This window comes from Orbicella faveolata, unplaced genomic scaffold (assembly GCF_042242905.1).
Source record: "Orbicella faveolata isolate gen_17 unplaced genomic scaffold, um_ofav_v1 contig_36, whole genome shotgun sequence".
Taxonomy (NCBI): Eukaryota; Metazoa; Cnidaria; class Anthozoa; order Scleractinia; family Merulinidae; genus Orbicella; species Orbicella faveolata.
The window spans coordinates 9,155,662-9,182,514 of record NW_028301565.1 but is presented as its reverse complement, the minus strand read 5'-3'; the positions used below and the strand labels follow the sequence as shown (position 1 = coordinate 9,182,514).

The 26,853-nt window shown below is 39.1% G+C and overlaps 1 protein-coding gene and 1 long non-coding RNA gene across 13 annotated transcripts in view; one reads left to right on the top strand and one right to left on the bottom strand.

Moving 5' to 3' along the window:
* Positions 1-3,455: 3,455 nt before the first annotated feature.
* LOC110067869 (TNF receptor-associated factor 2-like) overlaps positions 3,456-26,853 on the bottom strand; it is a 33,795-nt gene continuing 10,397 nt past the window's right edge. For 5 of the 7 annotated variants that reach the window (XM_020775211.2, XM_089274620.1, XM_089274617.1 and 2 more), the window contains exons 2-8: positions 17,498-17,718; positions 15,162-15,219; positions 14,574-14,678; positions 12,687-12,851; positions 10,747-10,824; positions 8,168-8,257; positions 3,456-7,238 (exon numbers count right to left, since the gene is read on the bottom strand). In XM_020775211.2, the coding sequence (XP_020630870.2) occupies positions 6,180-7,238; positions 8,168-8,257; positions 10,747-10,824; positions 12,687-12,851; positions 14,574-14,678; positions 15,162-15,219; positions 17,498-17,643 (1,701 nt within the window). In that variant the 5' untranslated portion in view covers positions 17,644-17,718 and the 3' untranslated portion in view covers positions 3,456-6,179. Of the gene's footprint in view, positions 7,239-8,167; positions 8,258-10,746; positions 10,825-12,686; positions 12,852-14,573; positions 14,679-15,161; positions 15,220-17,497; positions 17,719-17,812; positions 17,920-26,853 lie in introns of those variants that run through there. The other 2 variants (XM_089274616.1, XM_089274621.1) reach the window with 2 other exon arrangements.
* On the top strand, positions 18,076-26,676 carry LOC110067868 (uncharacterized). Of its 6 annotated transcripts, none has more exons than XR_016202310.1 (5): positions 18,076-18,274; positions 22,175-22,247; positions 22,654-22,701; positions 23,192-24,633; positions 25,105-26,676. It is a non-coding gene; the product is annotated as an uncharacterized LOC110067868 (long non-coding RNA). The 6 variants fall into 6 exon arrangements; XR_016202307.1 differs by lacking the exon at positions 18,076-18,274 and adding an exon at positions 19,632-21,475; XR_016202308.1 differs by lacking the exon at positions 18,076-18,274 and adding an exon at positions 21,620-22,007.

The following is a 26,853-nucleotide window of genomic DNA, read 5'->3' as shown; positions in this document are numbered from 1 at the left end:
AGTTGTCCTGAAAGAGCTGTTGACCAACACACCTGATTGATCTAGTTCAATGCTAATTGTACTGTACTTTGGGATTTAAAAGGGAATACAAAGGCTTGCCATGTCAAAGGCCAGAAAAGACCAGAAGGCAATCATGTCATTCCAGATTTCGTTCTTTCGGTGTCGATAGCGCCAGGACAATAATGTGTAATTTAATTTCTTATGCGTTCCCATTTGTTAACATTCAGTTTAGAGAACAAGTTATTTTGCATGCCTGCGTTGTTACCGGAAATGGAGACATTTCGCCTTATTGTCCTTCTTTTTATGATGGCACAGACAGTGATTTTGTGCTGGAACAGTTATCGCGCGGTTCAGTTCATGTAGCTAAGGCAAAGCACGAAACATGGCACACGAAAAAATAGGGGAGGGGCGTGGCACCAGTTCACACCATTCACTGAATTCACGCTTCTGGGTTATAGTTTGATGACGAAATGAGCGGTAAAAAATTATTCCACAATTATTTTTCTTAAACAGTTAAATCCTTGCTTCTTTGACTTGCCCCAGGGAATGTAATTTTCAGCAATGTGACATCAGTTAAAATCTAAAACATTTCATTGAATTCTCTCATGAATGAGCTATTTTTGTGAACATAGTTCTTGATCTAGATCTTACATTGAGGGGCCCGATAGTATCACCAGTTTTGTATATTATTATGTGTCCGTGGCTGTATGCGTATTTGGATGCATGTGTGTGTGTGTGTGTGTGTGTGTGTGTGTGTGTGTGTGTGGACGGGGGGAGGACGCCGGTATAAGAGGGATTGTGCAGTATGTTACATTTTCTAAAACATATCATTTTTCAGGTGTAAAATTAACTGCGTGAACTATAAGAAGCACAGCTAAAGATGCTGCAAACGTTACCCGATGTCATGGACTGGTACCCAAGAAAAGATGAGCAAATTTGTTGATGAAATCACGAGATTAAGTTTGTGAATCTTTTATGCGGATCGTTCAGTGTATATTTATGACATTACATTGATCTGATTGATACATTTTGTTAACGAGTTAACGAGTAATGATGCTGTTAATAGCAATACTTTTACTGTGAACGGCCTTTAACATTCCAACAATGCCGGGGTCTTTGCTGCGAAACTTTGCACTTAACTGTGTGAAACTTTTACGGTGAACGGCCTGTAACATCCCAACAATGCCGGGGTCTTTGCTGCGAAACTTTGCACTTAACTGTGTGAAACTTTTACGGTGAACGGCCTATAACATTCACAATGCCGGGGTCTTTGCTGCGAAACTTTGCACTTAACTGTGTGAAATTTTTACGGTGAACGGCCTATAACATTCCAACAATGCCGGGGTCTTTGCTGCGAAACTTTGCACTTAACTGTGTGAAACTTTTACGGTAAACGGCCTATAACATTCCAACAATGCCGGGGTCTTTGCTGCGAAACTTTGCACTTAACTGTGTGAAATTTTTACGGTGAACGGCCTATAACATCCTAACAATGCTGGGGTCTTTGCTGTGAAACTTTGCACTTAACTGTGTGAAACTTTTACGGTAAACGGCTTTAAACATCCCTTCAATGGGTATTTATGAAATTTTTACGGTAAACTACCTCTAGGAATGTGAGTGTCTTTGGTTGTTTAGCTTTCAAGTTAAATTAACTTTGTGAAAGTTGTGTTGACAGTGCTTTGCAGTCTTGGGTAAGGCATGGATCAGTGAAATGGACTGAGATGGATCACCAACATTCAAGGTATGTATTATCAAGATTTTTTTTACTCAATTTATGATAAAGATTCTAATGTGGTTTATACACTTTTATCTCGCAATTCCAGAGTGGGAAGCTCAGAGCAGACAGTTGTCCAAAGAGAAAGAAAAACACGTTTTTCAATACTTTTGAGGTAAACATGGTGTTAGTAATCAGCACTAAACCAGCTCCCTTTGGTTGTTTTAAGGAGCTGGCATAACCCTTTATTTTTCAAAAAAATCATTAGAAATAATAGTAAACTACTAAATCGGGGTAAACATATAAAGTGTGTTGCTGTTGTTGAAATTACAATCATTATTGGGCTAGCAATGTAGAAGTAAGGCCGATATGTAGCAGTAAAGGACTTCAATATAATTTTTTGTTCATTTCCCTTACAGCGTTATATAAAAGTAATTTTGCAACAGGCATTTCTTTGGTGAAAGCAAGTTTGATCTGAATGTCTAGAAGGATTAGAGGGATCTTATTTTAAACATAAGTGTGAATCGTTTTAGATGTCAGAACGTAAAGTGCCAAACTGTCACACGTATGCTGAACCTGGAAGACATCTGAAGTATCGGAAAACAACGTGCTGGGAGACACCTTGTCCGATCCGCTTAAGACATAAATGGTAAGTTGTATTGTTTTTAAGTGATAACATAATCAAAGTGTAGATTTTGCTCATAGCGGCAAAAATAACCACATATTGCTAATTTATCTCTAATCATGATAGTCAACAGACAATAGGCTGTTGAATAAAGGTCCTAAACAATGCGTTTGTTTTTAATCTAGGTCAAAATGCTGGCCAGAACATTTTTTCGCCTATAATTGCCTTGCTGGCATTTACCCTTTACTGCTTTTCTAGCTCGGTATTCAAAATTATCTGGCTGGGAGTCTGGCTGGCTGGGAGTTTTATGAAATAAAGTCGATCTTGCTAGCAGTGAAGAGCGGATATTTTTTTCCCAGGAAAGTTGCTTATTAATGGTAATTGACGTGGGAGCACAGAATCAGTGCTTGGGAAGTCACATTAAATTTCCAGTTAAAGTGTCGTTGGGTACTCCTGAATCGTGGACTTCCGGTGTTGGACATGCCCAGAGTTCGCGAGTCTTGGTGCTGACCAAAGGATCGCGGATTCTGGCACGACAATGATCCCCGATACACTTTTCACATTGCATGTCCCACGTTTGTGTACGTATAGTCAAAATAATCAGTGGCTTACTTATCTCGTTAAGTTTAAGGTGATTCCGCAGAATCACATTGCGCATCCTTACTGCGTAGAATCGTACGCATGTTAAGCGCGCACACGTAAACAAAATGGCGACTTCTACGTCTTGGCTTGCGAGAGAGGCAAATGATCGTTTTTTCTCGGAAACTAGTACCGGGACCCATCAATTTTTTCTCTTTATTTGAATGTAGCGATCACCTCCTCCCTATATATCAAATATCGAATGATTTCTATTGTAGAGTAGAAAATTATCGCCCAAAAACGTGAATTTAGTAAGCACTCCTGAAAAATATACTAAGATAATATAAGGAATTGCCGATTATATTCAGGGTACACTTGCTCTTAAACAAATACCGGGATCCCCCCTTTTTATTTCACAATTTCAGTTCCCTTAGTGGTCTCTTGGTTTAGTACGTTGTTCACTTTAATGGTTAACAACGCACTAAACCAACCTTGCCGTTATGTCGCTAGTGTGAATCAGGACTTTACAAACATGAGTCTTGGGAACAAATGCAACAAAACCTTTAATTAATGAACCTCCTTAGGCCCAGTTTCAATTAACTAAGATATATATATATCTGCAAATGATCACTGCCCAGTCTATTTCTTAATTTACAAACAGTTATACAGTGAAACCTGTATTAAGCGGACACCCTTGAGACACTCACTAGTGTCCGCTTAATACAGGGTGTCTACTCTAAACAGGTTCTAATATATCATGCAATAATAGTTAATCATTGAACCTTTTGTAACACCAATAACAAATTCAACGAAATCTGCATTTAAGATTATACATAAATCAACAAGATTTAAAGCCTTTTCATACAATCGAATTAAACATAAAGACATCAGTGGCAACCTTTCCGCGACTAGCGTAAGATTTCGTTTCGTCCTGTCACTGTTCTCACTAAAAGAATATGCCTCGGTAGTCTCTCTTAACAAGAGAAGACATTTTCGCGACTGACGATTTGTCCCACGGTCACTTCTTAAGTTCCAAACATACGAATATGAAGCAAATATCTAGAAGTCTCATTTGATTTTATGTTGTGGAAAACATGACCTCATATACAACTTTCAACAAGCCACGCATAAACTGCTCTCTCTAAATGATGGCTGCGCTGTTAGCCGCTTTGTTACGGATGGCATCTCGCCGTAAAAGCACTACACCGGTACCCCTGAGCTGCAATTGGTACACCGCCCCCCCCCTCCCCACTCCCCCCAAAAAAGTGGAAACGATTGCTTCGAGTGAAACAGTCGTCAGAATTGTTAGCACACTACTGACATAAACTTTTAAGCAACAGCTTTCTGGCAATCTAAAGATTCACTCCGGGTTCGAAAGAGACTATAAAGATTTGTTAGTTTCTCTTTGCAAGCTCATTGATTTTCGATTGCATGTTTTGTTCATTAGTTTAAATTCCAATTCGTCGGCGAAATCTTACCGTCTAGGTTAATTTCTAATTGCTCAAGGGTGCCACCTTTAAAACTTGATTTAGTTCACATATTCTACTTCTGCATACTGAAATTGTCCAATGAACTGTTATTTTGCTTCACGGAATACTTTGCCCGCAAGGTTATAAAATAGAATAAGGGTTTCAAATTCAAAGAGATCTCCAATGTTGGCAAAACTGTTTTCAAAAGGTACACTTGATGGCTTTGTAACAGTGAATGACTCGGTAGTCAACCCTTTTTCTTCCTGTCTCCCTTCAGCATTGTAATACGGGCAAACGTAGGTCAAGAGAATACAGCATTAAAACAATAACAACGAACAAAAAGCGTTTCCGGTGTCTACCTCGAGGAGGTCAGCACAATAGACACCATAAAAGGAAGAATGATTAGCACTCATCCACAAAAAAAGAGCATACCACACGACCCTGCGCTTCCTTGTTATAACTGAATCCTTCCGATAGCCTAATTGCTTACTTCAAAGAATGGTAACACTTTGTTTTTCCTATGTTGAACAAAGAGATTTTCACGATGGTGCTGAATTCTGAAAACTCGACCGTGTGAGAAACTCTGCACGCTGCACGAGGACATGTATTCCACAACATAAAACAAACGAGATTCTTCACCAGCTCACAATGGGTTTTCAAAATTACAACTATACCAATTTCCAAACATATTATCGTGTTTTTCCCACGTAACCACATGACTACTAAATTGAACTGCATATGTTTCTCTTCTTACAGCGATCAGCTTTATCCGCGTGTCTGACCGTGTCTTAATGCCAGGACAAATCGCCATGAACACTAATCTTTTTAAAAGATAAACGTTTTATGTCTATTACAAATTAGCAATATCGATTTACAATACAAATATCATGTTATAATTAATATGTATACACATGAACATTTTCCACACAAACTACTTTGGGGTAATGAAAATGAATCTTAACAAAGCTCTCACATGGCTATTTCTGAGCTTAGCAGTATTCAGTAGGGAAATTCTGATCACACGACATAATGTAAGAGCGGTTTGCCATTAATAGTTCAAAACAAGAACCAGACACAGTTTTGACGACACTAGTGAACAGTATTATGCACCATTGAGAACTCGGAGTAAAAAACACAACTACTAACCGGCGGCAAGAGAGGATGAGCTGCTGGTGGCAATGGCGGTGGTAGTCCTGTAGCCTAATTTAATTTTGGCTTGATCCTGATTGACTGAGAAGAACGAGTTTTCGCTTGGTCTACGACGGAACAACAAAGCAAGTGCTTGATCACTTTGCACTCCAAGACGATTGGGAAACCGCTTTACATGTACATCAGACGTCACAAAGTAAAAAAATAGACAATTTCTTTCCATACAGAAAAACAGCGCCATGGCAAATAATCACAGAACAAATTATATATGTGACCAGTGTAAACTTGAAAGGAAAAGGGAAAAACAATACGCTACTATTTATTCCGTTCCCGTCTACTAAACTGCGATGAAGAAAATAAACAAGAAGAAAATTGCAATGCTTATAGAGGTCACCTCAAGCAATCAAAGGGTAATCACAAAATATGTTGAAAACGGCGTACAGCCAAACAAAGGGTGCGTTCCTTTGGGATGATTCGGATCAAGGTCAATGATCCCAGATCACTCGGATCCTGATGCATCAAAGAAACCGATGAATCCTTGGTCAGAGTGGATTCATCAGTTCCGATGCACCATGATCAGGGTGATCTTAGATTACTGATACAGATACAGATCATCCCAAAGAAACGCACCCAGAATTTTACTTTACAGATCAGATGTATCCACAATGATCTTCAGAAACATCGTGTCATCCCGAACATACGCATGGTTGTTCAGTTCAGCAAGGGAACAGAACATTGGACATCCACTGGCGATGTTGGTTTCTCTTCTTGGCCTCTGGAAGGAGGAGCTACTCGGATCAGGCCTGAAGGCGTCGATCATATGTTCCACGTTATCTTGATCGAGCAACATGAAGGTGACCTTCTGTCTGAACGGCCAGCGGAGTAACGCGTCATAATGACCGCGCATGACAACAAAGAAGATTGAGATGTGTGTTCCTTTGCCAATGCCATCACCGTTTAAATAGAGGCGTGCGCACATCTTGTAACCATAGCGACTGGTGTAAAAACAAGGGCTGTAGAAGGACACCTGTTGTCCGGTAACTGCGTCATTTCTTCTGCGAGCATAATCAGAAATCTTCCACAGCAACTGACCGTCGTAGCTTGAGAATTCTTGTTGCCTCACATACTCTTCTAAATCGGCCAGTGTAACATTTCTAAGTGCCAGTGTGTGCTCGATAGACTCCATCCTTCGTTCTTGCCTCCTGGCACTCTCCTGGTTGGTATCAAATTGTCGTTTAACGTTACCCATGTCACGCCTTGCCTCTTCTATTGAGCGATTACTCTCCACCAGTAACACCTCGTGATCAGCGGTCCTGTTTTCAAGGTTGGTAACCCTTCGTGTAAGATCTGGGTTTTGTGATCCACCACTGGAATCACCAGACACTTGGAAACTAGGGGCTCCACCTGGCAAATTCCCCGAGGCCACCTTTCTTTCCAGAGCGGTGATTCTTTCGCTGTGCTCTCTACATTTTTCGCGCAGATCCCTGGTTTCACCTGCTTGGGTTTGAACTTTAGCAAGAATATCTGCAATCACTCCGTCATAGTTTGTAAAGATGTGTGGATTTCTGGACACAGTTCTCGGATCGCGCATCAGAAGTGCTTCCACTTCTCTGCTCACTCGCAGGGCATGTTGTAGGATTAGAGTGGTGTGGTAAGTGTTCTCTTGCGCCAGATGTTCTTTCTTTTGGTCATGGCTGAGAACCTGCAAAAATAAAAACAGATTCCACCGCTCATTCAGTCATGAAAACAAATTAATAGACACAGAAACGGTAGCAGGCGAATCATAGAGGAGACCGCGTGGCCTAGAGATTGAGAGTGCTGGATTTGTGATCCAGAGGTCCCGAGTTAAAGTCCTCCTCCCTGCCACTAGATGAATTTGTGTTCGGTGGTCCCAGATTCAACTCCTCCAAACTTTGTAAATAGCCCTCTAGTAAGCCTCCCACCAGTTGGGATTTTTAACAAGTTTCTGTTCAAATTACAATATTTGTTTTCTTGTTTCACTGTCCTCAATTAGCACAGTAGTGCTAAACACTACGACACTTAAATAACTGTCTGAAGACCGATCAACTGTCTCGAGACCAAGTTGCCCAAAGGATGAGAAGTTTGATGCTGACCATGCAGCTAAAACTAGCTTAAAGATAAAATTAACGCTCCTGTAGCTTAGTCTGTCCAAAGAGATTTTTTTTCGTTTGGATTTCATTTTTCAGCAGGCGCACGAGCTACGCAAACGCCCGAGATCAAGTGCGGAGCGCGGAAGCGTTCGCGAATAGGGCGAAAGAAGAAAACACAGAAATGGAGAATTCAGTTTCTCAAAATTGCTTTCTCCCACCCCACGTGTACCCCTTGCGTCCTCGGGACAAAATACTGTAGATTGTTTGATCTGTACTTAGTCTTCTGTTTCTCTTAGGTTTATATCTTCCTTTATACAAATGTACACACATGTACTTTGCGAGGGCAAAAAAATAAAGGGCGTTCCCAATCCCTTCTCGTCCTTAGCCCTCGCTCCGTGCTCTTTTCCAGTTTCGTGACTTTACGAGAAAAATCACGTATTTGCGACAAGCAGTCTAGCCATTTCTTCAGAGTTTGGTTTTACTTTATATTTATTAAAACAAACAACACCTATACATGTACCTCAGTTTTTGGGCAGCCAATCTGTGAAAATGGGCATGGTCCCTGTACGCCATCACAGTCCCCTATAACAGGATCTTGATGTTGTAACAACTGAAAGACAAACAGAAAGGTGGCATGATTGTAAATTATTTCGAACTGAATTTGTAGCAACACACGACTTCCCATTTCTTAATTATAACAAATGCATCAAAATCGGGTGTCTGGAAAACCCGAATGGCGAATAGTGAATAGTCGCGAATAGCGAATAGCGAATAGTCCCGAAAAGTGCGAATAGTCTCGCATAGTGCGAATAGTGGCGAACAGTCGCGAAAAGTGGCGAATAGTGACGAATAGTCGTCAGTAGTCACCGCTTTAGATCTAATATCCTGCGTTAATTAACTATCCAAATAAGCTACAGAATTTCAGTGAATTTATTACCTTTTCTGCTGCGGACTCAGGCTAAGGCTGTCCATCGCCGACATTAAGAAAACAGAAAATACAAAGATAACCTAAGAAAGACGTATTTACGCTTTTGCAGCGGTTAAAACAGAAGAAATTACGTTTAGAAACACCTTTTGTCCTGATAAGCGTCTGTGCTTTTTAGCGGGAAAATCCCATCCTACGTTGCTGCGAGGTTGGCTGCGAGATACTAGGTACCCTATTTGCTACGATTTGTCAATATTCGCCACTATTCGCACAATTCGTACTATTCGCTGTTCGCTATTCGCGCCTATTCGCTATTCGCTATTCGGGTTTTCCAGACACCCAACAAAATCCTATCGGTGTGAAGTATAGATATTTTGAAACACTTGCACGTTAGAAAGGGATAAAACGGTTTTCAAGGATAAGAGATTGCACAGTTTCTCTATTCTCCAAAAATATTACCAATTTCAATATATCAAAATTCTTACTTTGTTGCAAAATAAAACAAAAAAGCACATATATTTCAATTGAATGCAATGTGCAGAGACTACTTTGTGCTGATGAGTGGGCTAACTTCATGTTGGCCTAGCTACGAAACAGAACTGTCTTAAATTCCATATGTACTCAAGATCCAGAAGATCTGAGTAGTCTCTCTACGCATTGCATTATATCAGCTCCTTTATTGTAGAGCACTATATTGGCTTCAGCAGTGATCATCACTTGAACTGTATTTTAATTAATGTTTGATTTCCCAAGGTCCCAGAGCCAAGTTAGAATTTATGTATTGTTAAAGTAATATTATTGGTTGGATGGAAGGAAAATGATCAAGTTCACCTACAACAATGAGAGAAATACCAAAAAACTCTCTCAACTGAAGGATCTCAGAAGTCAAAAATAAAATAATTGTAGATTGAAACTACAATCATGGACAAATGTCTTGGGACAAATTTGCACTTTTGGCACTTTTGCGCACACGCCAGACGCGAGCAAAACTTCACCTGCCTAACCTCTCCCCCCACCCCACATACAATGTTGAAAACTAGTACCTGCAGTTTCACCTAATTTTCAACATTGTATTGGGTGGGGTGGGGGGGAGGGGGAACAGCAACATGTATGTAGCTGCTTGCAATGGAGGTTTCATCACAGAAACTAAACTGATTAAAATTTTGACAAAACCCCTATGGCTTTCAGACAAAGCCCTTTTCAGTGTCTGGCTCGTCTTTTTACTACTCTGAAACTCCAGTTGTAAGCAATCAATGAATAGTAACATAATTTACTAAATGTACATGAACCTGCATGTAAGAAACTAGGTTTTTTTCAAATTAGCCTCCATGTGATAGGTTCTTATAGAAATGGTGTTTACTGTGAAATTAGGCTACCTAGGTTCTTATTCAGGTTCTTAATCTTTGTTTAAAAAAACAACTTGTACCCAGGAGTGTGGCCCTTATTTTTGGCCTTATATTGAATCATTCACAGCACAGTATTGTGGTCTTAGAACACTGCCAGTATTCTGGCTAGTTTTTATTACCTTTTTTTTGTACCGCATGCGATGTACTGTATTACATTTGAAAAAAACTTGAAAACAAGAACCTGTAATGAAATTTTAGCCTAGAATGGTTCTTATGTGAAGGGTGCTTAACTGAAAAACCTTCGCCTAATAGGTTCTTAACTGAAGCTACCAACAGGACGTGACATTATCTCCAGCAAGCAATATAATTTAGAACGCACACTTTATTTACTGGCGATCAACAACTGTGGCTCTTTGTGGTTAAAACTGAAATAGACACGAACAGAACAAACACAAACAAAGCGAAAATGGCGCAAACTAAAACCCAAGAAAGTAACAGACTTACATTTGTAATGCGATGCTGGGCTATAACTGGCTGAGATGCCGCTGTGATAAGACAACAACTGCACTAGATGCTTCGATTTCACTACTGCACTCCGCTCCGCATTGCGAGAACTAAAAAAAAAGCGCTGCTTACAGGCTATTTGAATAAATTACGTAACGATACAAGCGCCACATTCCAACACGTTGCACGATACAATACAAAATATACACTCTAATTAACCGAACGCATATTAACACCATTTTGAGGCGTTTCGATCTTACATTAACTTTTAGGTTATTATACTGTATGCAGGTTTTTACTCTACTACATACATGTAAGTTTTACCTTTGCTCTTTGAATGTTATCTCTGTTGCACTTTTCACACACAACTGGATATTCTGGGCATTCTGTCTCACGGTGCAGCTGAAATTACATAGCATGTCAGTGGATTACTTTTAAAACAAAAGCTCAACTGAACATAAAGCTAACAACATGTTGTGATAGTCTTCACGGAAGGGTTAGTACACAGGATCTAAGGTGGGTTTACCAGTAATGTTAAGTTCTCAAATATAAGGCAACAGCTTAAGTTGCAAGTTAATGAAAGGAGAGCTACATAGACATTGTTTTGGGGGCTGTTTGAGAACTGAAGCAAAACAAGAGCTTGAGGATGATTATACATGTAGTTATTCACTGTGGCTTTTAATAACATGCGGACTCTAAAATTCAAAGCTCAACTGATAAATGTGTTTTTCGCTACTGTCAATCAAATGTTCGACAGCTCCTCCCAGCTTCCGACTACTGCCGAGCACTGTTTCATTGTCTGAACTGTGGTCAACAATAATATTTTGATTACCATGCACTCAGCAGTAGTTGGAAGCTAGGAGGAGCCGCCAGATATTTGATTGACAATAGCGAAACAGGCATTTGTCGGTTGAGCTTTGAATTTTAGAGTCTGCATGTTATTGAAAAGCACAGTAAGGACACTCAAACCATGAACAGTATGAAATCACAATTTCTAACCATTTTATTTGTTTTTGTTTTTTTCAAACTACAGAATGAAAGTTCCTCTTCTAATGTCTAAGCTTAGCATTTTCACAGTGTCAATTAAAACACTTAAATATACTATGTACCCTCATTCTATCATCACAAACTGCTCACAGTTGAGTGCTCTCACTGTAAAACCGTAAGCAGTAAAGATAAACTTTTTTTAATAGCTACAAAACTAACATTTAACTGTTTTTCACTGAAAATACGATTCACAGCTTGATAATTGCCACAGGATATGCAAAATATTACCAGTTCAGTTACAACGAGCACAGAAAGTCCTGTCCAATAGCCCAGGCTAGTGGATGTAATTTTCCACTTGGGCTAATGGATGTTGTCTGTCATAATTGCAAGTGGAATTTCTTGGGAAAATTATTCAGAATTACTGTAAGAGATGAACTTTTCCAGGGTTAGTGAGAAAACTTTCGGGCTTGTACAGTACATTATAGTTAGAGTTTGCCCAAAGGGTAAAGCCAAAAAATTGGTACATGCTGAGTTAATTGCTGCCCTGCAAGTCCCCCTCTTTGCTAATAAAAGTGAGTACATCTATTGCTGTTGTTGTCAAAGACGTAAAAGATTAACCAATTTATTTGTCCATGTGTATAATACTTTAAACTGTCCAGGTGTATTTTTGTTTCGTGATCTACAGCTGAAACCTGATCATATATCAGCATGTGTTTAAAAAATTCCTTAGTCACTGCTATGTCACCTGTGGTTGCAATTCTTCTTTTAGCAAACTCACCATGAGTGTCCACTACCACTCGAAACTCAAGTTATTTTAAAATGCATCAAGGTTTATACATGTAGTCATTGTGACCATTTAAACATCTCACGACTGGAATTAAAGTTATTCATAGCGAATATTTTACATGAAAAGAGGACTTAGTTCTATGCCACACATATCAAATGCTCCCAGTACTAGATTAGGGCTAACTATTCTTGCCTTGAGCAACCTTTGGGCACTGGTACATTGTATAATTTCAATTTCCAACAATGTTTAAAGTTGTCTTTGTCCTTCCTCCCACCCTACATGTACATGTAGCAACTTATTTCCCTAGGATTTAATGGGCAGTGGCTCTTTGATATTGGCATAAGATGTCTAAGGCTAGGGCCAAGGTGTTGAATCCTATAAAACTTTCTAGTATGTTAAAAACAAAGCACTACAGTATTGCTCAAAAACAAACTAGCAGAAGAAATTAAGAATTAATTAATTAATTCAAGAAAATTAAATGTTATCCTACCTTCATCTTGTTAAGATTGATTTGCCTTTTGCAGAATCCACAGGTTTCCAGCCTACACTTGCATTCCTTTTCTAAATGCTCAGTGAGATCAGCTTTTTTCACTTGCATGCCACACGCAGGATGTACACAAGGTATTTTAAGGAACGGACAGCTGTTCATGTGGTTCTGTGTTGAGACAAGAAATCATTGAGGTTTACAACTTGTAGCCACTGTAACCAACCACTATAATCAGATTAGTCATCTGTAACAGCAATGTATGAACTTTTTTGGCCCACTGTACTTATTGCCTTACACTGTAAAAACTAATTGTTCATGATTTTGGTTTGGTCTAGTATTACAACACAAGTAGCTCAACCACTGATAAATAGCTGTGGTCACACTACAGACTTAAACCTAGAGAGGTAAAGAGAGGTACATTTATCTCAGGTTTCATTTCCCCAAACAAACAAATAAATATTTTTTGGATCATGTGCACTAAAGACATCAGTGGTCAAGGGTCGATTGATATATCCTCGATTGACCTGCGATCAACACTTAATCCACATCTCGATTGACACTCAATCGATATCTTGATTGACATTCCATTGACACTCAATCAACAGTCAGTCGCTAGTCAGTTGAGTGTCGCCGGCTCTCATGCATCAATGAAAAATTAGTCAAATGTCGACCAAGATGTCAATCAAGTGTTGATCAACTGTCAACCGCGCTGTTGATGGAGTGTTAAGGAAGTGTCGACCAAGGGTGTATACAGGATCAATCAAGGGTCAATCTAGGGTATTGATCTAGGGTATGAATTGACACTCGTCCGTACATACCTTTAGTACACATCATGCCATTTTTTTGGTGTTGGTTCAGTCAATTCTTCACATTGTTAAAATGGCAATCAGGGCTGTCATTATGTTTTGGGTCACTTGTTGCCCTGTTCTCCACACCCATAGCAAACAACAGGCAATTTCACCCGTAACACCAAGGGAAAATCAAGCATACTCAGCCGTAGCAGGTGTTATGGCTTAAGGCCCTTAATGACAGCCATGACAATAGCAATCAAGTGATTTAGGTAAGCATTTCATTTCTTGGCAAGCCCAAAGAAGGAAACAAGCCATTTTACACAAATTTCACATATTTTACTAACTCTGTACAAAGTCCCAATTGTACATTTGCTTGGTTCTTCCACAGCCAAAAAGTACTGCTTTGAAAATTTGCCCATTCCAAAAATTTAAACATGACAGAAAAAAAAACTTCAAGGGAATGTTTCAAAGGAAACATAATATTACTAATTTGCTTTCACTGATATTATCAAACTCAAAATTAATAATAGATGTACTTAAGTATACACTTAATTATAAGCTGTGGGAAGTTGCTGAGTTGGTTGCACTGCAAGTACTGGAGAGTTGGCGGCAGACAGTGGCAAGATCCCAGTTTAATTTCTAAGCAGATTTGCTCAGACACTGATGGTTTCATCAGCTCTTTGTGGTTGACAACTGGAGCTTCAAGTAAAGGTGATTTCTCACCACTGAGAGGGGCATATGATGCCAGACCCAAGTCTAAGTCTGTGCTCACATGGCAATGAGTACTTTGTGACTGGCAGACCTTGTCTCAGCAGTCATGATACGGTTACATGTAAAGGTGAACGATATATTAGAAAATACTGTCTAGCATTATACTTCGTGATGACACAAACATGATTCCCAAAGATTATGGAAACGGGGATCTAAATTTGGCCTTGCTGTCTTGCGACATGTTATGATATACTACAAGCAGCCATACAATGATACAGTTAAAACAAGAACTGTGATAGCAATATAACATTTCATTTGAAAATGTTAATTCATGTTACATGTACACCTGTACCTTCATTGTATCACAAGTTGTAATTTAGCCATTTACCTCCAAGTGTCTCACTTCTCCTTTCCATTTGCAACCATCATCCATGAATGTGCAGTGGACAACAAAGGATTGTACTTCACGACGCATGAAGTTATCAGGAAAAACCTGAAGAGAAATGGACAATAAACCCTTAGAGAAGATGCCAAATGGGCAATTCCAGAAAATATCCATAACTATACCATGTACGGCTTTTAGATTTCTGAGGGCACGGGGTGTGGTTCTGTTTAGTGTAGATGGTTTGCGTATCTTTGGTATTGGATGTACAATGCACTCTGGTTCCAGCACTAAACAGAGTTTCAATCTATTCTATTGGTATGTCACAAATGAGTGTCTTTTTACATATGACATATCTCAAAAATGAAGCAAAACCCGGTGGAAAATAATACAGGACATTGTTTCAACACACCTAAACAAAACCGCACACAAAATTTGGAGTGTTTTTGACAAAGGTCACTCTCAACCAAAAATACTAAATGCCCTTTTTCCATGAAGCCTTTCAAATACATGTTTATGGTAAATATTTTTACTACATGAATGCTTGCTACACCATTTTACCCTACTAATTATAAACTCAAAGGAATGTCAAACTTCATTTGGAAGAAATTCTGTCTGGTCCTGTAAACAGGTCATTTTGGAGGATCCATTTCTGAAAAAATAAACACATGGGCTTAGAAATGATTGTGGGAGTTCAGACCTGGCAACCACTGATAAAGAGAAATTGGGAGGCCCAAGGAAAAAAATGGGGAGAACTTACAAAGACTACAAGGAAACTCTGCATGGAATAGAGGTCCAGTTAACAGTTAACTCAGTGAGCTGTCTTCAAAAAATGGTAATCACAAGCAAAAACAGGAGGACAAAAATTATAAAAAGTAAAGTAGAACCCTGTTTATACCCACCAATGGGCCATGAAAATTTATCTGTTTTAACAGGGTGGCTGTATTAACCAGCTGGGTTCAAATTTTATGACTGGTCTAAACTAAGTGACATGTTAAAAGATATTATATTACAATTACCTTTCTAAAGAACTGTTTTTTAGTATGAGTGTGTATGGAACGCCAGAACTGTCTTATGATACATTTTTTTATTACATTGGGTGGTTATATCATTATATTTAGTACTTATGTTATTATACTCATTATAAAGTCAAAAAGCAGATTGCGATCAAATGAGCATGTTTCAGAGAACAACACATTTTTTTGCTGCATACAATTGCATAAAAAAGGTCTGTTTTGAAAAACAGTGTCGGCTGCTGTTCTAAACCTTGTTAGTTCTTCACTGTTTGACCGACGTGACAGCAATAAACCTGAGAAGTTAAATATTTGTTTTTCACCGTTTGATCGACACGACAACATAAACCAGAGAAGATAAACATCTCGCCCCATTGTGGCCATAGAGCAATTCAGGTGATAACAATTGAGTTTTTAATTTCGAGGGGTCTGAGGTTTCAGGGTCTGAGTTTTCGTGACACCCATTTTTCCCGGCTTTCCCTAGACTACCTCCAAATTGTACGGCCCCTTGCGAAGACTGGTGACGATCATATCGAAGAAAGCACCGAATATAATGAAGTAAGCACCAAATATAATGAAGTAAGTACCGAATATAATGGCCTTTGCACCAGATATAAGGAAGAGAGCACCGAATATAATAGTGTTAGCACCCGTAAAAATGAGGAAAACACCAAACAAAGTTAGAACTGAATATAATGAAGAAAACACCGAATATATAAAGACAGCACCGAATATAACGAAAAAAGCACCTAATATAACGAAGAAAGCACCGAATATAATGAGGGAAGCACCGAATATAATGGAATAAGCACCGAATATAATGAAGACAGCACCACATATAAAGACATAAGCACCGAGTATAATGGAATAAGCACCGAATATAATGGTATAAGCACCGAGTATAATGAGTTAATCACCGAATATAATAACATAAATACTAAATATAATGACATAACCACCCAATATAATAGAAAAATGTATCATAAGACAGTTCTGGCATTCCATAAGTGTGGAATGCAAATATAATTTTAAAACAAATTGGAACTTGAATCAGTTCACAAAACACTAACAACAGAAAGATGAACATAACTGGTTTTAGTAGCCGTAAAAACAGGATAAAATGATAAAGGATTATACAGGTTGGGATTTCAAGAAAGTGGCCATATTACTGGGGTGGCCACATTAACTGGGTTTTTTTATTACAAAATGTATGGGCATTTTGCCAGGACAAAAAAAAAGTGGCTGTAATAACTAGGTGACTGTATTAGCAAGGTAAGCCAGGGTTCCACTATGATCGGGTGGAAAAGTACAATGTTCTCCTTTATTATTCTATCACTTTATGGCACTAGCATTCCCCATTAATTTTCCATTTTGATTCCGCAACTGAAGGTAACTATTTCATTTCAGAACTTTTCTCCAAAAACCATGAGATTGGAGTTGGGAGTCATGTCGTGAGGCCATGAGAAAAGCTAAGAAATTGTGAGACTAAAGGCAGAATTCATGTAATTAGGGGTAGACCACTTGACTTTTGAAGTGAGTGTTGGTGGGTAAATTTTTTTTCAGGACATGTGTATGATAATATTTTTTCTCACTAGCTATAACATACTTTTTTGACAAACTGAATGGCATGAATTATTTTTTCAGCAGTGGTCGTGTGCATGGTTCTTCTTTTGGTACAAGTGTACTTGCAGGATATTCTTTTTCAAATCCTCCCAAAAGTCAAATGAATACATGTACTCTCGTATAGTCTGGAGATGCCCAATGGCTGGATCAGAAAGAAATTTATTTAGAGATTAGAGTTAACCTTCTTTTAAAATCTTGTAGGGTTGACCATGTTACAAGAAAATGACACAAAAAAATACGACCAGAGGGTACACACCGCATCAAAATTTTACTGCATTGCACAACACTACTTACTGAAATAAATTAGCAAGACAACTACTGCAGTAGAAGTGTCCACAGCCAGTTTGCATCGCTTCTCTCAAAAGTAGACCACAGGAGTTACACATATACTTTGAACCAATTCTTTCCTGCTCGGAAATGGCTAAAAGATACCCAGGCATGATCAAACTGGAAGGCTCGATGGTTTAAGCTTTTCTCTACATCTACAAGGTGGTCAAAGGTGGTCCTTGAAGCTCCTACAGGCAATGAAATAATGTAGATGTTTGTAAGTTAGAACATATCTTTTTGTGCATCATTTCGTATTTGTGTGGTTTAGTTAACAAGTTGTACCTTGAACAAGCAAAATCGTTTTATGTGCAAAGTAAGCAACTTTTCATCCATTCTCGTCCTCCAGAGCCCACGATCCTTCTGGCCTGCGGCAGGGATCGAGAGCTCTGGGCTGGTCCAACACCGGAAGTCCGCGATTCACGGACTTCCCGTCAAATCTGACAAATCTGATTGGCTGAGAATACGAAATGAATACTCTGCGCATGTTCAGAAAATCGGGTCTGGCCAGAACTCTCGATCCCTGCCGCAGGCCAGAAGGATCCTGGGCTCTGGGAACGAGAATGCTTTTCATCTCGTAGCTCCGACATCTGTCCAACAGACTGCGCAAGCTCATTGACGCGCGTGGGGAAACTGGAAATGACAACATGACGCCATAGCAACGTATATCTAAAATGGCGGAAGCAGCGTTCGTGAACAAACGAAACGAAGTCTCTTACAATGGAAAAACATGTGGAAAACCTTTGGGTAGGTAACCAGAGTGAAACCAGGTCAGACATTTCGTGCCTTTTTACAAAAATTAAGAATGAGCGAGACCAGGTCAGCTCACTATATACGGTTTACACGTCTTTGCTTGCGGATAGTTTATTACTTCATACACCCCAGTTCGCTTGCGGTTAGTTCCACTCGGCTTTGCTTGTGGTTAGCTTTCATTATGTGTTTTGGGCGACACTGTATTATGTCATGGCTCTGTCAATTCCATGGGGCGGATCCAGGGGTGATTCTGGTGGTTTGGTCGAACCCCCTAACTGAGATGAAAAATTGCTTAAAAAACGTATCGTTTCTGACGAGAACCTTTGTGGGAAAACATCGCTAACAAATATTTAACAATATTTCACCGAAGTGGAGGTAAATATCCACCACTTTCACCGACACTGAGGTGAATAATTGTTTAGTATATACCACACAAGCTGAATAACTAGCGGACCAAAGAGTAACTTTATTTGTGACAATATACCGACAAATGGTAGCACAAAAGAATTCGCGCGCTGGGAGGTGAATAGTACTTGGCTAATCACCTCCGAGCAAGCCAATCAGCGTGTGCGAAAAGTACCATTCACTTGTGTGGTATATACTAATATATTCTATCTTCTGAAAAGAGCTTGAAAAGAGCAAAAATAATATTGATTGACGAGAGTCCTTTCCTGGTTTTAAATGCCTCCCTTAGTCTGAACGGGTCATTGTGCAATTTATGTGCGTTGACTGTTGGGCCGGCGTTACATATCTTCGCTACACAGTGCTGACGAGCCCCAAGAAGGGCGAAACAGCTGTCCACTGTTGCGATCCTACTTTATCGGTTCTTGTCATGTTGGTGTCTCGAAACGTTTTTCACGTAGTATCAGCCTTGCAGTCTATTGCTTAACTAATACACTCTTTATATAAGAATATTGTTTTTCCGGCCTAGACTAAATATTCTTATCTTTCCGCCGATTTTAGGCTGAAAATATTCTTGTAATTCTTGTTTTGGAGCCAAACTGCAGACAATGAACCTGATATGACACATATACTTTCTTGTTAATAAATTATATTATTAGCATAGAACTAACGGCTAGCGCTGTTTTTATCGTTTTTTGGCTAGTTTTGCCGTAGAAAGGATGAATTTTATGCCGTTTAGGTCAAAACATATCAGCCTCAGTAACTAGCCTCGGGTTTCTTCTTTAATTATTTCTTTAAATTTCACAAATTTCAGCCTCGATATTATTATAAAAATATATATTTTATGAAAAGAAAAGAGTTTAAGAAGGAAAATTTGAAAAATGTTTGTTAATGGGGTGATCTGGAATAATTATTATAGAGCTAAGCATTTAAAAAATTTGTAGTTTTACAAGTGAAATGGAGTAAGTTTGTCTCCCGGTCTCGTGGCCGATCAAGACTTACTTTGAAACGCGGAAATTGCGCTCAGGAGGGATTAAGTTCATTGACGTAAAGACGTAAAAGCACTACTGACTCTGCTGAAATAGTCGCGTCGATCTTTCCTAGACATGTCAAGAAAATATTGAAACAATTCTTTGAGCAGCACAGCAAAGAACAAAAAATACTATTAATAGTTACACCCATGGAGGGAAAGAGTTTGACCTTATAGATAATTTCACTGTCAGTGATGTTCAGTATAGTTAGTATATCGCCATGAAAAATAATTGCCGCGCACTTCGTCTCCAAAATTTAAGGACTCGCTGAGATGATTATAAAGCCGTTGATTTCCCTGCTGGAATCGGCAAGTATTCTCTATTTAAAAGGTGGCGCGCAAGTTTCACTGAATAAGCTAAGCCTAGGTTTATAGTGAAAATATGTTTTCAGATCTTCCCGCAAATTGAAGACCATTGAATGCTGCTTCATGTCAGCTATTTTTGCACTCATGCATTGTACGTTTACAGACATTTTTTTTGCATACTCCGTGCATTTAATAGTAGAGTTGCCACATTTTTAACAACGGGCCAATGTTCTATACTGGAGAGATTTAACGATTTTAAGATTTACGATTTTTGCAGTGCCATCTTTTGTAACTGACTTTGACGGTTGTCAAGAAGAACAAAATTGTATACACATTTGGAGTTTGTGAGCCAATCAGAAAGCTAGAAATGCAATAAGTCGCCGAGGCGTAGTCCTTATCCGTCAAATCAGGAGCCATAATCGATTATGGCTCCTGGTCAAATCTAATAAACTTTTCGTCGCATTTGATTATCGCTTTTTTTATAACATAAATGATAATGATAATGATCATGTAATTTATGGCCAATTCAAAGAATTCAAAACCGTATGTACTCGAATAACCGCTAGGCCAAAAGAGCCTTGATGAAAGCGGCTTTCACACGGCAAACTCAAGTTTGCAAACTCGTGTTGGCAAACTTCAAAAAGTTGGCAAACTTGTTCCTGCACACGTCAAACTCGAGTCAAATCACAACACACGATAATTTGCAACATGGCCGACTTATTTAGTGCAGTGGCACTCACGTAGAACAGTAAAACAGAAGAAGAGAAGACAAGAACGGTTGAGAAATAGAAAGGTTTGGGCGAAACCCATTTTGTCCGCTAGCTCCTCCATTTTCTTTTGTTTGTTTTAGTATCTTTGTAGGCTACAGATGAAACGTCCCACACAGCCGGACAATTGTGAACCTCTTCGATAAATTAAAAGTGGCCTCACTTTCATCTTGACTTGCGTCCGCCATTTTACGAAGTGTCACGAAAGAAAATCACGTGAGTAGAGCGCGTGTTTTGGTTGGTTGACAGTTACCAACACACGTTTGCCAATCGTTCACGCGTCATACGAATTTACCAACACGAAAAAGTTGGTGAAAAAGTTGGCGAGAATAGAGGCAAGTCCTATTTCTCGCCAACTGTTTGCCAACGTGTTTACCGACTGTTTTTGTGCCGTTCACACACCGACTTGAGTTTGCCAACACGAGTTTGCCAACTTAATTTGCCGTGCGAAGGCCGCTTAAGATCTTCTTATCAAATGTCAGGTTCATCGGTGCCCGCGCTTAATTCTGGTTTCCGAGTAAAGCGAGATCAGTGCTAGTCTGTCGCAAGTGCTTGACTCCCAACATTTGTACTCCAGGGTGGTGAGGGGCACTGTGAAAGTAAACGTTACAACAAGCCCGGCGAAGACTCTAGCCCTGAATCTTTCGATCTGGATTCTCCACGAGTAACCATAAGGCCAAGACGCTTCCGGTACGTCTTTACTTATTTGTAAAACTCACAGACCGGCACAGAATAAGTCACGAAATGTGCTCCTTTGTAAATGAAAAAATCCTACCATTTTTACAGAATTCAATCATGAAAGTGAAGGATAGTGCATGGCAAAAATATAAATACATGCAAAATTGTCTAATCATTTGATATCAAGGAAATGCGTGGGAATAATTACGTCACAGCCGGACAGATATCACATATCGCAGGTTCTAAAGAAATGTACACAATAAGCCCAAGGTTAATATATTCCAGTTACATATTCCTATTAGATACCTTTCTTTTTTTTCCATTTGAAACCGACTCGACGTAATTCATGGGTGGAAAACCACTGCATGTGGAAGGGTGTACGTGCTCCATGTATGACATCCGCGTGCTTGAGGCATATGTTTTCTGCAGCGCGCCCACTCGATGGGCTCGATTTCCTTAACAACCGGCACCGGAGCATCTATTAAAACGCCAACCCATTTCAACATCGACCCATCAGAATCTCTTATATAATGTTGGATACGAGGTGATAAATTATACATACATACATACATACAAACAAACTTTATTGATGCTCCCTAAGTGGGTTTTTCATCTCAATGCAACTACAATTACAAATTTAAATTTAAATTACTTAAGAAAATAAGGACAATGATATTATAATTAAAAAAATGTATGTCTTTTTCTTTGAAGTCTGAACGCAGAGGTTCCCTTGCTCCCGATCGACCGGTGGCTCATAGAATCTTAATCAAACTTCAACTTACAGGTAAGTCTCGTTTAATTTTTCAATTATCACCTCCTATCCAGCAAGGGTGAATGGAATGACCGTTTTATTTGATCGACTGGATGATGTGGACATTTCAGTAAGATCTAAATGAAGCAATGGTATAAAAAGGCAGGACAATCTGCCGCGCGTTGTTCACTCAGTTTTGAGTTACCTTGAACAAAGCTTTCAGGAAAGCGAGCGAGACAGAGTCTTCTTCCGAAACTTCGCATAATCTCTTTCAAAGTTGGTTACATTCTGGAAAATCGTTGCAAACGACAAATCGTTTATGGTCTAATTGTGGAAAGATCCGAAGTAGTGGCGTTGCTGAAAATTATACGCCTTGATCAAGTCAAAGTTGTTCACACGGCTGTCATCATTGAGACTACAGTTTGTGTTGCTCACGCAGAATCGATCCAGTTCACGGAAGTATGAAAGGACAAGATCCAAATGTAAGGTAAAAAACTTTATCTAGGTGTTGAGCTTAATCGTTATTTCGAAAATCTGTTTTCACTTACTGAATAAATTTTGTGTCGTTTTTAGATCTTTTCTGAATCATGCACTTGTTGCTTTTCTTCTTCATCATTCGCTTTTGTTGTACGTACATTTACAAGCCGTTTCGCACGATTAAATTTTTCAATCGAACTCTGGGTCTGTTGAGTTAATTGTGACCGGCATTTTGTGAATTTTTGTAGTTTCCGGAATGACACATTGCCTACTATTCCCTGTATTTTCGTTATAGGAAATTAATCTACCGTTTTCAGCCTTTTTTCGAACGGTACGTCTCTCTATAAAGCGACACTTGCCGCACTTTTTTTTCCTTTGTAATGGCTGGTAACTGGGAGCAGAAAGCTAATGACAAAAGCGACCTATTATTTATTTTAGTTTGCTTATAAACTTGTGCGTATGATCTTTCTTATGTGTAAAACTGCTTGACATTAACACAGGGATGGCCGAGTAGTTAGAGACTTCCACTGAATAGTTCCTGTCGATCAGCCGGGGCTCGTAACATGGTTGGTAAGTTGTATTTATTTTGAATTTGTTTTAATTGATGCAGCTGCGCATTTCAAAAAAAAAAATATGTAAAATGTCCTCGTCGCGACGCCGGGCTAAACTGTCTCGATAAACTGTCACGGACACAAAGCAACAACATTAGTTTTAATATTTGGTGTGATAATTGTGTTACACTTTAAGATATTCTTAGACCTTTCACGTTATGAATCAACATCACGACCGTTATTTTCTTTTCTCTACTCGATAATAGAGTCAAGATGAGTTCGAAGCGGTAGTAATGGAGTTCAGTCCCTTGAACTCTGTCATGTGTTGACATGTCAAGTCTGTAACTGATGGATCTTCGGTGAAAAACCTTCTTTAGATTTCACTTCCCCTTTTCACTAGCCCTTCTTAATGTGTTATCAGTTTATTCTGTTTAGTAAAGTTTCATAAGAAAACCTGTCGAAACATGCCATTGATTACAAAAAGAAGCGAAAGTAAACTACGAGAAATGTAACCAGTCCGGAATATCCCGATAAATTAGGACAGTCATGACGTCATGAAGCTATTGTTAGCAGGGAAAATGGCGGACCTTTTATGCGGACCAAGAAAATATGTTGTTTCCAGTCTCGCATAGAGTCTGGCCAGCATTATCCAGGACTTTTTCCGACCAAACGTTGAGAAGGAGAATAAGCGGCCATTTTGGTAGTGGGAGAACGTTGACTGTCTTCTAATCATTGAGTATTTTTGGTGTCAAGCGACGATGTAGACGCGATTTTGTGGCCAAATATTAAGGTTAGTAAAGTGTACGCGTTATTTTCTAGTATTCACGTATTTTTCATTGAGCTGTGTATATTTTTTACTGGTTCTAGTGTTGTTAAAGTTTCATCATGCCAAATTACACGGTTGTAAACAACGTCGATATTTTGTAAACTCTCTTTGAATTTGAGGCGTTACAAGCGTACCTGAACCGCTGTTGTTATAAGGCTTGAGTAATGCATCGTTCCTTCATTTTTATGACAGTTGTTTTCAATTTCTCTCTCTTAAGTACATGGAAGAGCATACTCGACTGCTCGAGGCACTTTGCCGAATTTTGGGGAAAAAACAAAGGGAAAAGAGAGGAAATAAGACGTCGCTAAGTACGCGGACGAAATTAAACAAATTTGGGAGGTCTCTGTTTTGGTGGATTCTCCGAATGTGCACCCCAGTTTTATCACTGGAGAGCCAGCAGCCTGTTGAAAACCACCTACAGCACAGAAGTGGCAGCGAAACAGACAGGCCAGGGGTACTGCAGTGGTTCCCTGTAAATGGATGCTATCAGTATCCCAAGGAATGGCAGAAAGGGTAGAGAGATTGTTTGTGCTCATTTACCAGACGTTGAGGGCCATGCAAACATGTAAGTTAAGGTTTGTAGGGTGCATTGCACTCTTTTTTTTTTTGGCATTTTTTAAAAACTATACACACTGCAGCTGTTCCTGGTAGATGAGGATTCTTTTCACCTCCCCATGAAGCTTGAATGTACCAGAAAGTAATGTTTTTGCAAAATAATTTTTATGAAGGCAAAGACTAAAAAGGTACGAGAGTTTAGAATGTAGTGTCGAGTGTTGAACATTACTAATTGTGAAACCAATGCAAAACATTAATTGGTTGTGAACAGGAAACATATCAGTTTGGTTAAGAATATGTACTAAAAAATAGAAAACATAAGAGTTATCAGACCACTTGAGGGCAATCTCTTATTTAGTGAGACTAATGTGGTAACTACATTCAAAATAAATTCATACATTAAAACAAAAAATACATTTGTAATAATATTGACATCTGTAAGCAATGTAATAATCATCTAAGTGCTTGTGATTTGTTTCAGGTCCTGCATTCTGCTAAGAGGCAAATTCAAGGTTGAGAGTACCTAAAGAGTGAATGAAATAAAATGGATTTCACTTTCAAGACTGAATTTGTTTTGTATACTTTAAATAAATATATAATAAAACCTTGGGGCATGTGGATGGATTGTGAATGCTCCCTTGTCAACCTGTCCAGGAATTATATTTTGATATTTTTGGGTAAATAAATATGGAAACCAGACATGATATCTTTTAGCACAGTAACAAATAGATACAAGAAATATTTGAAATAAATACCAAAATGGAGAAATTTCAGATTTACAAAGAATATATTAACAGAATTTTTGACTATCCCTGCATCTGACAACACTAAAATGTTGGATACATTTTTTCTAGCTTAGTTTATTTTGTATAAAAGAACAAGAATTTCTCACTCGTATGCGTTATTGAAAATTCTGTTTTAATGATGATTTCATTTCCTCGATTTAGCCAAAACGTATAACATTTTGGACATCTGCAATTTATCTTTGTTGGCATTTAAGAACATGCGCGTGCTGTCGATTTCGGCCCGATAATCCCTAGATAGGAGGAAAGCCTCAATTCTCATATCGATCATTGCTGTGCTTAGAAAAAGGCAGAGTACAGATGCTTACCGATTGTACGGTCTCTTTCCAAAGAATGATAACAGCAGCTCGTCAAACGTGGCCCGCATTGCGTTCTGTGGTGCTTCCTTCGGTCCGAGGATAATCGTTATCTGGGCAGAATTGTCTGTGACATGGAACGCGAACACAAACTTTCCTTTTATTTTATAATTTGGACAGTATTTAACTCAATTCGAGATAAATATATACCTCCTGAAGGCCCGCATTCATGGCATTGGAAAGTATTCGCGACTCTCTTTGTCCGCCATCTTGAATCTCTTGGTTTGTTGTGAAACACAACACTCCAATCAAAACACGCATTCTCATTGGTTGAAACGTGAGTTTCGTGACATCACAGATGTCCTAATTTATCGGGATATTCCGGACTGGTAACGTAGTCTCGTTTTACACCTGACAGTGCAAGTTCTTCATTTGTGTTTTGCTCGTTCCCAGGGTCCTCTCCTACTCGGCCCCCGTGGCGAAACGACTTGTAGGCGAAACGACTGGCATCCTTTTCAATCATTCCACCTGTAAATATGGATCGAATCGTCTTACTGGAGTACGTTGCGTCCGCAGCTGATGTTCAAATAAAATGTTTTCGTCGCCGACAATCGCCGACATCGCCGGCTTTCCTGCGAAGTTGAACTCAGCTCAACTTGGAAATCAAGCCGGCGGTCAATGCCTGGGACAGATTATGATTCGGCGATAAATGTAACGGTGTCCCAAGCCGTGGTATGTCGGCAGCATATGAGAACCAGGCTTTAAGCTCAAAATGGGACATTTCACATTACTGTATGCATGTGTTTCAACCATAATTTTGATGAATTTCGTTGCATCAAGCCATCGTTTCCTGGTTGATGATTGTAGGATCCTAATTTTAGTTTTAAAAGATCTCTGACAAAACGTTTTAAAATACCTAACTTTTTCGATTAAAGCTATCTTACTAACAGCAAATTTCTTACATTTACTTGTTTGTTTTGACCTGTTGTTCCCTTTACCAACTCAAGGTTTTTATCATTACAAAGGTCTTCGAATTTGGTATCCGACAGGTATAGCAACCATGCTGCAGCCAAGACAACAGTAAATGCACGCATCGCAGTAATAACACTACCCTGAGTAAGCTATGTTTCT